This window comes from Hemicordylus capensis, chromosome 11, assembly GCF_027244095.1.
Source record: "Hemicordylus capensis ecotype Gifberg chromosome 11, rHemCap1.1.pri, whole genome shotgun sequence".
NCBI lineage: Eukaryota > Metazoa > Chordata > Lepidosauria > Squamata > Cordylidae > Hemicordylus > Hemicordylus capensis.
The window spans coordinates 9,921,684-9,935,692 of NC_069667.1; the positions used below are offsets into that span (position 1 = coordinate 9,921,684).

Below are 14,009 nucleotides of genomic sequence, written 5' to 3' on the forward strand. Positions count from 1 at the left end.
CAGTTTGTAGGTTGCAGAATGGACAGGATGAACCTGAAAGAGGAGTGGGTTTAGATGGGGTGTGCACGGAACCGTTCTTGGCAGTTTGATTTTAATTCGAGCCGAATCTGAACTTAACCTCCAGTCCACAAGCTGGTTTGGTAGAATCGGCTGGAAGAACAGTTTGTGAGATTGAACCAGATTGAACTAGTTTGGCCTGGTTCAACCTGGTCTGGGTGGCTATGCTTGTAAAGGGGAATCCGGGAATCCGTTACAGCCTCTGTGCACGCGTGGAGGCCATTTGCATCACCACACAAAATTGTGTGGTCATACAACTGGCCTCTGCACATGCGCAGAGGTCACACAAATGGCCTCCATGTATGTATGCATGGAGGCTCGAACCAGGCTGTTGCTGGGCTTCGCTGCTGAGGGGGAGCACTGGTGGGCCTTAGAGGAGCCCTCACTGCTGAGGAGCTGACTCCACCACTGCCACTGTGTCCCTAGTAAGGTGCCCTCTTGCCCACCCACCCGCCACCTGTCCTTTCAACCCCTTTAGAGTTAGGAATCCCCTTTTCTTGTAAAGGGGAATCCAGCAAGGATTCCCACCTGAATCGGATCGACTCGGGCCAATTTGAACTGGTTCTGCATACTCCTAGTTCTAGACTGCCCAGTAGGCGAGTGGACCAAGTGGAGATTTCCTGGCCATCGTGGCCTGACTAAGCGACACCACCATGCCAAAAAGCTCTCATGGGATGATAAAAATAGAAAGCAAAATAGGAAATGAAGCACAGATGCTTCAGAAATACAGAAAGTCAATTATCAACGCTGCTTCTCCAAGGGTGAACGTATCAGCTTGATGTCATCTGTTGATTTTTTTTTACTCCAAATGCTGCAGAAAGTACATTTTAAGTGGGGAAGAGAAATAAGATACGTGATTTCCTTCTGTACAGTCATCGCTCCAACCTTTGGACAGTGCAAGCATTTCTGAGGACTTCCTTGAGATGGGTTGAAAACTCATTTACGGTAAAGAGACCTAAGATGTGGAGAAAACTCTAACAGAGGAATTGTCACATGTTGAAAATCAAAAGACTTTTCTGTTGCTGAGGATGGCTTTCATTTCTTTCTGTGGTTGCCACCGTTTCAAAGAATGGAAACTGCAGTGAGGTAAGATTTCGTTCCGTATGTTTCGTTTCTTATGTTTCCTTTTGCAAAACTAAGCTTGCAGTCCTAAATTGGAGCAAATCCCTCTGAACTTTCATGCCTTACTTTCACACCTCAAATGTCAAATGCAAAAGTCTGTACACCCCTACCAGGAAGTAAAGTTTTACTGAGGTCAACACAAGTTGTGGGTCAGCAGTAAGCTATAATGCCTACAAGACTGCATGTTTTTATTTTAAAGGCAAAACATTTTCTCTCAAATAAACATCTATCCAGCAGAGTAGCAGTTTCTTTCCCTCAAGACTGCTGCAGTGTTGACAATCATTTTCCGCCATGTAACCCACATATGTAAGATTTTCCTAACATATAAAAAAGCTTTTAAAGAGCTTGTGATATATATATTTGGAGGGTGTGTGTGTCTCTTTTTCACAGAATAAGAGCTACACTTTTCAGGAAAAGGTATCATCCATTGCTTAGTGAACAGGAGGCAAGAAAGCTATTACTGCTTTAAAATGCTATTTATTTATTTATTATGCAGAAGCAGGGGAAAAAACGGTCTTTTGCCAAAATGTTTACTTATAATTCTAGTATAATAATTCAAACTAGATTGGGCGTTTTCTGCGAGTGGCATTACTTAGAAATTGAATAATAATTGCCAAGAAAAAGATGGAAGGAGAGAGAGAGAGAGAGAGAGAGAGAGAAAGAGAGATTTTGATCATCTTAAATGCACTTTGGAGAAAACTGTATCTCGAGGCAATTCTGGACCACTATAACTATAGTTTATTTCCTCCCAATATCTGCCTAACATCTTGGAATTAGGGTTACTCCCATATTTAGTTACGAATTTCCTTCATTTTGGGGGTGGCTGGAGTCTGAAGATTATTAGAAGTCATCTATTCACACATGGTTAAAAGAATGGCAGCAGAAGAGCTTCAGAGTCGGGATGTGCATGCACTCCTGGGAGGCAGGGGGGTTCCTTTAAGGGGCAGGGAGGGTTCCACCACTTTCCCCCCACTGGCGCTCTCCCCAAAACTGCTGGTGCGGGGCTGCAGTGTACCTCCTTGCAGTCTCAGTCATGACGCTCGAACCAGCTCGAACACTGGACTTTCGAACCGGTTCGGCACTCCATAAAAGCGTCAAACTGGTTCGTGCACAACCCTCCTTCAGAGCTTGCATGTCTGTGAAGAGGAAAAGTTTTAACCACAAACCCACAGAAATGAAAACGAGAGCAGGCCCTGCTTTTCAAATGAACAAAAATGGCACACTCCCAATTCCTTTCCATTGGTTAGTGCCGTCACATTTGGATCAACATTAAGTTTGGCTGGTTCTTTAGTTGCTTTAAGTTTGGACCAAAGTGGGGTTAGAAACGAAAAACATACTTGTATTCTGAGTCTGTTTGAGGCCTGGATCCACACTCCCACAAATACCATTCTTCAGTTCCTCACTACTAAAAGCTGCTTTAGATTAAGCCGGTCTTGTAGTAGCAAGCATGAATTGCCCCCTTTGCTAAACAGGTTCCTGCCTTGGTTTGCATTTGGATGGGTGACTATATTGTAAGAGGGGATGGGGCCAGAGCTCACTGGAAGAGTATCTGCTTGCTTACCCACAGGAGACCCCAGGCTCACTCCCTAGTAATTCCAGGTAGGGCTGGGAGAGACTCCTGCCTCAAGTCTTGGAGAGCTGCTGCCAGTCAGTGTAGACAATACAGAGCTAGATGGACCAATAATCTGACTCAGTAGGAGGCAGCTTCCTATGTTACTATATACAGCTAGTGACTGTGAGTTCCTGGTGATGAATGATGCACTCCTTTCTTACAGCACTCACATTTAGTCCCCCATCCAAATGCAAATCAAAGTGGACCCTGCTTAGCAAAGGGGACAATTCATGCTCACAGCCACAAGACCAGCTCTTCTCCTCAGATCAAGGTCCACTTTCATGTGTCTTCCCCCAAAAGATAGCAGCAAAAAGAAGAGTTCCTCTTCTAATTCGGATCTTATTCATTTTGTCTGAGAAATGTTTTAACTTTTTTTTTTTTTAAAGCCCTATAAAGGCTAACACCAATACAGGTCAATTATTCTCATGTTGCATTTTCTTGGGGGGCTATGGCTGAGAGTAGGTGGCTAACACCAAGCCTGCAATGTAGCCCACTGTTAAATTGCTGCCTAGGGGTGGAGCGGAGACTGGGTTGAGTTGGCAGCCCAAAATGCCCCATGAAAAATGCAGAAGAGGGGACTTTACTAAATGGTTCCCCTCAGATCCCCTCTGAGTCTCATCCAGGATGTATGCAAGGTCACATGAATATTTGCATGGAGTCAGTGTCTCAGTAGATAGGTTTTATTTGCTTTCATCATTACACCATAGAAAAGCAAAACATGGGTAAAAATTTTAAAAAGCATAGAAAAAATAAAAGTGCTCGAGTCCATCAAATCATAGCTGCAATAAAATATCCATTTTAAAAATATAGCAATTAAACATTTTACTCTTTATTTGTTTGTTTTATATGCTGCCTGACTCCAAAGGCTCTAGGAGGTTTACAGCAATAGTCAATAATATACAATAAGAGTAAAAAACATACCATAGCTGCCCAGAGATGGAAGTTTGAGGCAGCATACAAATTGGTAGGTAGGTAGGTAGGTAGGTAGGTAGGTAGGTAGATAGATAAGGCACATAGGAAGCTGCCCCCCCCATCCCTTCAGCCAATTCATCCCCCCCCACCACATACATCCCTTCAGCCAGTTCTGCTGCCACTGCTTTCTTTCAGCCGGCCAGCTGCCGCTTTCCGGCAATCCTCTTCCTCTCCCGGCAGCTGCTCGCGAACTCTCGCGAGAGCTGCCACACACAGGATTAGCCAAGGGCACACCTTAGAGAATTATAGATAGTGTAATGCAGCATTGACTTCAGATTGGGGAAACCTTCATGCAACTCTGTGCTCACTCATGAAGCCCACTGAATACGGCAAATTCTCTCAGTTTATTAATTAATTAAAATTTTCTTATATACTGCCTCCTCCAAAGACTCTAGGCAGTGAACAACAATACCAATAACAGTTAATTAAAATCATCATCATCATCATCATCATCATCATCATCATCACCATCATCTCAGTTCCCCTTACAACCCTCTTGTAGGAAAGAAGGGGAGAGATCTGTGCACACCTGTGCTCTAAGGAGGAAGGCCTGTGAAGGCGGCCCTTTCATGAGGCAAGGTGAGATGGTCACCTCAAGGGGCAGAATATTGGGGCACTGAAGCCATTGAAGCAGCTTTTAGAGCCCATTTGACCCTTACAAGCTTTGCAACAGGGACTTTTCCTCACACTCCCTGCAAAGCCTGCAAGAAGCTCATGAAGAGAAGAGGAGGCTGCTGGCAAAGTTGCCTCCCATCTGGACCACTTTCAAAGTTCAGTTTTGCAATGTTTAGTTGTAAAGTGCCCTTTTGAGAGCCCCCCGCTGCCCCAGGGCCCTGGGTCATTTGGTGTCTCACCTCAGGTGCCAGAAGGTCTTGGACCGCTCCTGATATAAGACATTCAAATGAACTCACATAGAACTTCCTACTTTGCACATTGGTTCATCCTGGATGTGGTGAGGTTTCCTTTGAAATCGATGGTTGTGCATTTTTCCTTATGAACTCTTGTTCCTAAGGGGAACATCAGAACATGTGCATTTTCATGTGGACGGAACATGTGCTTTCCCACACAGCGCATGATTAACCTATGGAATTCTCTGCCACATGATGTGGTGATGGCCATCAGCCTGGATGGTTTTAAGAGGGGCTTAGACAAATTCATGGAGAACAGGTCTATCAGTGGCTACTAGTCTTGATGACTACAGGCCACCTCCAAACTCAGAGGCAAGATGCCTCTCAATACCAGTTGCAGGGGAGCAACAGCAAGAGAGAGGCATGCCCTCAGCTCATGCCTGTGGGCTTTGCAGAGGCATCTGATGTGCTGCTGTGGGAAACAAGATGCTGGACTAGATGGGCCTTGAGCCTGATCCAGCAGGGCTGTTCTTATGTGAATAAATCTAGAGAAGGGGTTCCCAACCTTTTTTAAACAAATGTACCCAAATCTTTAGCTTTACCCCTCAGAGATTGTGTGTGTGTGTTCATACACACGCACATGCACATGCGCACGCGCGTGCACACACACACACACACACACACACACACACTCCAATGTTACAGTTGTGAAACAGGCTACTCCAGTCACTCACCCACATCCAATTAAGTCACTCATAAGTGGTCTAATTAAAGTTAATGCAACAAGTTTACTTCTCTCATTAGTGTCAGCGGGAGTACCAGTGCTAATTTTCTGGAGCCTGTCATTCAGACTGAGGGGAGGGATTCACTGAGTTCCAACATGTAGCCAGCCAATCAGGAGCAGAGCAGGAGGGTCTTCACCTCCCTCCCTCCCCTTCTGTAGGCTTTTTGACATGACCCTGAACAGGGTCAGAGGAGTGCCCAGCCAATGTAGGAGAGCCATACATGCTCCCAATCCATGGGTGTGTGGATTAAAAAATCAAGGTAGAGTGATCACGTGGGAGGCAGGAACTGGATTGGCTGGGCACTCCCTACCCACATTTTGTCACCAGTAGAGATGTGCCTGAAATGAATTTTTTTAATTCATTTCAAATTTGAATTGAATTCTAAAAATTCACTTCGAATTAGAATCAAATTCAAATCTGATCTGGAAATCTGACTGCATAGATCAGCTGTGGATGCAACAGAGATGGAAGGCTGAGATCCTCCTTAGGGGTGTGCAAACATGACTTCAAACATGTTCAACGTTGAACTGATTCGGTTTGACCATTTGGGGTCGAATCGAACCACCCCCTGTGTGGTCTGACCACAAACTGAACACTCCCAAATGTTTGGGGGATTCACAATCTTGATTTTGTTTAAAAAAATAACAACTTTTTAAAACCTTTTACTCCCCTCAGGAGAGTTCCTGGAGGCAGGGGGTGGGGCGTTCCACAGAGTTTCTCCCTCCCCCTGCCAGCCTTCTAAATGACCCCCTTGGCCAGTTCGGCCACTCTTCGGTGGTTTTGGGCCTTCACATGGTGGCCCAGCAGCCATTATGGAGGCCATGCACCTGCACACCTGGCCTCTGCGTAGCCCGGGACAGTAAAACTTTTAAAAAGTTTAATTTTAAAAAACAAAATCAAGATTGCGAAACACCTCCCCCCTGCCACTGAACTGGGGGGGGGTGTCGAGGGGTACCGGACCGAACTGGCCCGGTTAGTTTCAAGGCCGGTCTTACCTCAAACAAAACTGAGCCAGCCAGTTCCATGCACATCCCTAATCCTCAGATGGTGAACAAACAGTGCAGCTGCTGCATGAACAGGCAGAGGGGCTCTGAGTATCCTCTGGGAGCCCTTCAAGTACCCCTAGGGGTGCTAACACTCCCTTTTGGGAACCCCTGTTCCAGAATGCTTCCCTTCACTTGATGCAAGTTTTTCAGTGCCAACTTTGGGCCACTGGCCAGGGTGTGCCCCTTCACCACAAATGCCTGAGTCATTTCTTCTGCAAACTGTTTTTAGCTAACCCCAGCTACTTCTCCACTCCAAAAAATGACTACCTCACAAACCCATCTCAAGCTCCCCCTCTTTCTATTGGCAGATAGCATCACATTTTTCAAGATATATAGGAGGGCAGACTGCACAACAGAAACCGCACGTGTTCCTCATATATTATAAGAGAGCTTGTGATTCTGGAAGACGGAAGTGAGTATGTATGAAAGCGACAAAAATAGTAACAACAGGCTATTAAGGGCCAAAAGTGAATTGAAAGAATGCTGATTTAGACATTTCTCAGAGATACAAAAAGCTCTACCACAAAGATACAATTTACCACAAAGATACAATGGATTACAGTCCTTGTATGTTATGATGTCCTCTCTAAAGGCAATGGGGCTAACTTAAACTGCCCCGGTATAGTTTTGTTTATTTTATTTTATTTTATTTTATTTTATTTTATTTTATTTTATTTCTATACCGCCCTTCCAAAAATGGCTAAAATAGTTCATCCTGCTCATAGGAGCATAGAAAGCTACAACTCCCAATGTTGCTGAACAACAACCCCTGTCATTCACAGCCACAATAAACTGTAGCTGGGGATGCTGGGAGTTGTAGTTCAGTAACACCTGGAGTACCACAGGTTGGGAACCACTGCTTCAGAGCATCTACATTTGAATAACATGCATCACCTCTTTTAAACAATGTGGAGATGGGCATTTACATTCATCCAATTATACATCCTACCATCTGCCAGAACCATCTGGGGACAAGGGATACTCAAATCAATTTGGATTTCAATAGATTCATCTAGAAACTGGGTGATTCAAATTCAAATTGAATCACCCCTTAAAAGGGCAATTCGATTCAAATTCAAATTGAATTTCCTAAATTTGATTCAAATGCGATTCAAGAGCCATTTGGCACCTTTTTTAAACCATTCAGGGCCCCTGATTGGTTTTTTAAAGGTGTGAACACAGGGTCAAATCTATTCAAATTTGATTTGAATTAAAATCAGATTTTCAGATCAGATTAGAATTTGATTAGAATTTGAAAAGAATTTTTGGAATTTGATTCAAATTCTAAATGAATAAAATAATTCATTCTGTAAAATTCATTAAAACAAGGTCAGAGGAGGGGAGCTTGATCATCAGCCAGGCCCCAGCTGGGTGCACATCTCTACTGGGGACAGAATGTGGGTAGGGAATGCCCATCGGATCCAATTCCTGCCTCCCACATGATCACTCTCCCCTCCTCCTGCGTTGAATTTTTAATTCATACAACCATGGATCAGGAGCAAGTACAGCTCTCCTACTATGGCTGGGCCCTCCTCTGGCCTTGTTCAGGGTCATGTTAATGAGCCTAACATATTTTCTATATTTTATTCTTTAACTATATTCACAAATTTGAATCAGCAGATGGGTACAGCCTTCTTTTTAAAAAAACACTTAAGTATTTCTCTAATGATTGTTCTTGGAGTCCTCATCCTTGTAACAAGAAGGACACACATCCAGCATGGCAGAAGTCGAAACTGTAATTTCTGAGCTGGATTCTTTTCTCTAAGAAAACAAAATGGCAACATCACTTTCCCAGAGGGTCCACCCAGTGTGGTCTCCTTCCTTTCACCCTCACACTTCCCAGCTGCAGCCTGTATATACCCTTCCTTTGAATGTGATGAGAAAGCTCTCCTGAGAAGAAACGCTCAAACTTGGGTCCCCAGATTTTGTTGGGCTACAACTCCCATCATCCCCATTGTGCCTAGGGACGTTGGGAGTTGTAGTCCCGCATCATCTGAGGCCCAATGTTTGAGAATCCCTGCCCTAGTCCATTTCAATTCACTTTGCCTAAGGAAGGCTTTCTCAAGGAAGCAGTCTAGAGACAGAAGCTCAGATCTTCCCCCAAGAATCCTCCCATCAGATTTCCTACCTATAGGCTGTTTATACTCTCTCCCATTTTGGATCCCCCCCTCTCCCACCCTTCATAACTTGGTGGTGGGTTTGCTTGTTTGTTTGGTACTTTTCCTTAGGACCTGCATTCGCCCAATTTGAATAATGAGAAACATGCAAAGGGGCACAAATTCCAGCAATATTGCTTTTTTATTTTAAAAAGACAAGTAAAAGTCAATATTTTTTTTAAAAAATTCCATTTTAAGTTGGGATTTAAGGTATTTATCATTTCCCCTTGTGCTTCCCAAAGTGTGGGAACTGTATGTGAGGTGGTAATTTGGCTTCTGTGCTATCTAAAACCATAAAAACGCTGTATGGCCTCTATTGTGCTAGCTTGAAAAGTTAGACTCCATGCACCACGCTTTGCCTTGGTCTTTCAGCTTGACATTGGGCTGGAGAAGGCTGCAGCCAGACAGAAAGTCAACAAGTGCAGCTTCCCCAATCACTTGTGACAGGAGCACCTGTTGCATTTCTGCCTGACACTTCTGTACAAGGTATCACACAATCACACCCCACTGATGTCACGTTCAAGACTCCTAAGACCTCCGGTATTTCACGTCTTTAGCACTGGAACGAATGACAGAATCTCTGAATCATCAGGGAGGAACAGAAAATTCTAAGCAGACACATGAAAATGTCTATAGCTCGTGAGACCCCACCCTTAACATTGGCAGGATCTTTGCATCCTTGCTAAAAATACTTAGACTTCAGTTCCTCTTGCTGCTCTGATCACCCACTAGTTTTTGTCTCTTTTGAAAACACTGCTTATCTGAATTTTTCCTCTAAAGGAAACTGAGCTTGCAAGGAATTCCCAACCACTCAAGAAAATGGGAATTAAGTTTCATTTTCTGCTCCCCTCTCCTAATAACATGCCGAAGAGGGCCCAAATAAGTTTCCTTTGAGTGAGAAAGACGTGTACTGTGATTGTGGTAATAAATCTGAGAGCAGTTCACACACGAGTGACGTTAAGGGGTTGACATCCCACCCCAGCACAGCATCCCTCCTATGGTTGTTGCTGGGGTCTACCTTGTGTTTCTTTTTAAGATTGTGAGCCTTTTGGAACGTCTTATTTGAAGATGACTCGGAAGCTTCCCCTGGCTCAGAATGCCGCACAATTTGCACAATTAAATTCTGCTTATGGGCAGCAGAAAATATGATCATGTTTCACCTTTGCTGTGGACCTTCTAGTGCCTGTGGACCTTCAGGACCGCCTCTCCCGTCCAACTTTGACCCGCCCTGTGAGGTCATCTCAGGTGGGCCTTCTCAGAGTTCCGGGCTCAAGGGAGGTATATTTGTTGAAAAGCAGTATATAAATATTTGTTGTTTTCAGAGGTAGCAGTGTTCCCTCTAAGTCAGGGCTGCTCGACTTTGGCCCTCCTAGAGATGTTGGCCTGCAACTCCCATAACCCCTGGCTATTGACCACTGTGGCCGGGGATTATGGGAGTTGTAGTCCAAAAATAGCTGAAGGGACAAAGTTGAACAGGCCTGCTCTAAGGCATGCACGTATGGACACTAACACATTTTTTATGTCAGCTCAGTTAAGTTTAGATCCTGTTCAGGTTGAATCAGGATGGTCCCACTCTGAATTCACATGTGCACATGCTGCTTTGATGCTGCTGACCAGAACAACACGCATTCTGCACACAGGTGAAAAAATTTAGAGGGAACACTGGTAGGGAGGAGAAGCTGCCTACCTTAATTTGGGAGCTGGGTATGCTCTGATTTTTGACTGTGTGTTTGATAAAAACAAGGTTGGAAGAGGGAAGCTTGATCATCAGTCAGGCCCCAGCTGGGTAGGACGAGCATGCCTTACCCAGGTTCGGGAACGAGGTATGACAGAAAACCCTCCTACACAGCTGTGGCTGTACTGATGATCAAGCTCCCAACCTTGTTTTTATCAAACACACAATCAAAAACTGGGAGCACTTCCAGCACCCCGATTAGGATAGGAGGCTTCTCCTCCCCAAATGTTGATCGTGTGAACTGCTGGAATCATCATGCACAGCCCTCCGTCACCTTCAGCATACCTGCACTGAAAGGTGCTTTGTGCAGTGGTCTGGAGATGGAGGTGGGGCAGGGAATGGTTTTCATGTCTCTCCTTCCCGGGCAAAGCCCTTTCCAGTGGAAGAAATCTGTTCCGGAAAGATTTCTATAACTAGAAAGGGCTTTGGGAGGGAGGAGAGAGCTATAGAGGAGAGCTCCTTCCACCAGAGGGTTGTACATGTTGCAGCATAACAACAACAATGACAATGATGATGAAGATGATAATGATATAAAATATAATAATTATTCTCCCTCCCTCTCCCTCCCTCCCACCTTCCTTCCTTCCTTCCGCTCTCTGTCTCTCCCTCCCTCCCTTCTCTCTCTCCTTTTGCTGTCCCTCTCCTTCCTTCCCCCTCCTTCCTCCCCCTTCTTCTCTCTCTCCCCTTCCCTGATCCCTCCCTCCCTCTCTCCTTCCCTCCCTTTATCTCTCTCCCTCCCTCCCTTCTCTCTTGCTTCGCCTCTCCCTCCCTCCTTCCCCATCCTCCCTCTCTCCCTCCCTCCCTCCTTCCTTCCTTCCATCCTCCAGCCAGCCTGAACTGCCTTCAGGGAGCCCACAGGTCAGCTCAAGATGAAGAATAATTTCTCACAAACTTGTACTGATGCAACTGGAGATTTCCAGGCCACCCTATACGCAGCCACCTACATCCTCCTCTTCATTCCTGGCCTCTTGGCCAATGGCGTTGCCCTCTTGGTTTTGTGCCGTTTCGTCATTAAGAAACACAAAGCTGTCATCTTCATGATCAACTTGGCTGCGGCTGACTTTGCCCACGTGTTGTCGTTGCCCTTACGAATGTATTACTACATCAACCACCACTGGCCTTTTGGGAGCTTCCTCTGCCAGTTCTGTTTCTACCTGAAGTACCTGAACATGTATGCCAGCATCTGCTTTCTCACCTGCATCAGCATCCAAAGGTACCTCTTCCTCCGTTATCCTTTCAAAGCTAAGGACTGGAAGCGCAGGTACGATGCGGCCTTGAGTGTGGCCATATGGATCGTGGTTGGAGCGGCTTGCTTACCCCTCCCTATCCTGAGGAGCCCCGATTCATCCAACAGTACCAACAATACCTGCTTTGCAGACCTCGGAGTTCAGCAGTTGACTATGGGAGCTTCAATCGCGTTGGTGGTGGTAGCTGAACTCTCCGGGTTTGTGGTTCCCCTCACGGTGATCATTTTCTGCACTTGGAAAATGAGGCAATCTCTTCAGACGTCTGACGCTGCTGTCCAACACGCCAACGAGAAGCAGAAAGCTTGGCAGATGATCTTGGTGTGCGCCGCTGTGTTCTTCATCTGCTTCACGCCTTATCATGTCAACTTCCCCATATTTATGATGGTGAAGCAGAACGCCATCACAAACTGTGCCATTTACCAGAGCACTTTGCACTTCCATTCCATTTCCTTGTGCCTTGCCAGCCTGAATTGTTGTCTGGACCCGATTCTCTACTACTTCATGACATCGGAATTCAAAGAAAGGATATTCCAGCAAACCGGGGCTGCCATCTGGCACCGTCTCGCCAGCCATGACAGCAGTACTGGCGTGATTTCGGCAGGGGAGATGGGCGAAGGTGGTCAACAAAATAAAAGCGTTCTGTTGGGGTATTTATGGACTCTTCATCCACACCGTTTCGAAGGAACTGGAGGAACTGGAACAGATTCGAAGGAACGTTGACATGAAGCGTCCTCTGTCTTCTTAGCTAAATGAAGGTTCAAACATGAACATAAGCACATAAGAACATCCCTGCTGGATCAAGCTAAAGGCTATCTTGTCCAGCCAACCAGCTTCACCTGGGAAGCCCACAAGTGTGGAAAAGTAGGCAATTTCCCCCTCTGGTTGGTGTTCCCTAACACCTGGAGTTCAGGGGCTTGCCACCAGTGGTCCTGGTGGAAATGCAGGCGAGTAGCCATTGATAGCCCCTCCTCCATGAATTTGCCTAATCCGTTTTTACAACCATCTAGATTGGTGGCCCTCAGCACACCTGGCAGCAGCAAATTCACATAGTGTAAATTTCCACATTGAGTAAAGAAGAACTTCCTTGTGTCTGTCCTGAATCTCCCAGCATTTTGCTTCAACAGAAGCTCTCTTCTTTTTATCCACTTGATCCACACCATGCATGATTTTTACACCTCTGTCATGCCCCTGCCCTTACCCACCTCTTTTCTAAATGAAAAGGGACATATTCTAAATTATTATCAGGAATTGTCAAGGCTCGAAGTGAGAACTCACAGATCTCTGTGCTGAGCCATTCTTTCTGGGACAGTGAAGTGTTGCTAGTGACTCCACCCACACAGGCCAGCCATTGCATTATTTTCACTAAGACGGTACAAAGTCAGATTGGTAAAATTGGACATAGTCTGATTTTACCAAATTGGAGGGGTTCAGAGAAAGTCCAAACCTGAACTTGCTCAGCCAAGTTCAGATCGGACTTTTCTGATCCTCTTCTGAAAAAAAAAGCTTTCCAGAGCTCAAAGCAGTGGTGAGTCTACTTTTTAAAAAAGTGATTGTGTCAGAGGGAGGGGAAAAAACATCTCCTGCCCACCTGCCTGCCTGCCTGTGTGAATCCACTCCTTTTAAAACAGATTTTTACTTTTTTTTTGGCCATTGAACGGCCAAAATGAACGGCCGATTTCCAGGTTTCTCCTGCAATTCTCTGCTGTTACATCATTTCCTCTGCAACTCTGGTGTTATGTTATTTTTCTTCTGGGTTCATAGTGAGTATCTGTGGCTACTTAAATTTTTCTTTTTAGCTTTGTCCAATCCCAACCCTGACTCCAACTTCGACATTCAGAAGGCTCCAAAGGAATCCGAACCAACATTTGCAGAGTCAGATCAGAGTGGTTCGGACTTGCTCCCAACATTCTCATTTGTGCACAGGTCTACTTTACAGACTCCAGAAGGACTAAAAATGTTTCCAGGTCAGGCTGGAACTTGGGTCAAAAATAGTCTTTATGGTCTGCTCTGGCTTATTTGCAGGTATCTTTGCTGATAAAGTCAATTGCATCTGGATATTACCTGTGGGGTAATATTTGCACCAAATTTGCTTGGGAAAATGTCGGGGATTTTAGCTTGAGGAAGTGAACAGGGTGCTTGAAGGGATATGATATACCCCACTTCTGCTTGATCCTTGCCCATAATAGGTCCTAACCTCTAACAGAGATGTATGGTCACAGGCAATCCTTTCATGAGGCGCAGTGAGGAGGTTGCCTCAGGTGGTAGACTATTGGGACTCCAGCAGGGTGACAAGGATGCTGCCCACCGATGTCACCAGAACAACTCTTTGGGACCACTCTGACCCTTGCAAGGAGTACCTCTCCTCACACTCCTTGAAAAACTTGCGAGCAGCAACTAGTCTGTGAGCCAGCAAGCCGCAACCATTGGCA

The 14,009-nt window shown here is 45.3% G+C and overlaps 1 protein-coding gene across 1 annotated transcript; it reads left to right on the forward strand.

Moving 5' to 3' along the window:
* Window positions 1-1,090: 1,090 nt before the first annotated feature.
* Window positions 1,091-12,300, forward strand: LOC128335591 (putative P2Y purinoceptor 10). Its single transcript, XM_053274134.1, has 2 exons — window positions 1,091-1,143; window positions 11,161-12,300. The coding sequence occupies exon 2, from the start codon at window positions 11,203-11,205 to the stop codon at window positions 12,298-12,300; it is 1,098 nt and encodes a 365-aa protein (XP_053130109.1). The 5' UTR covers window positions 1,091-1,143; window positions 11,161-11,202.
* The last annotated feature ends 1,709 nt before the right edge of the window (window positions 12,301-14,009 follow it).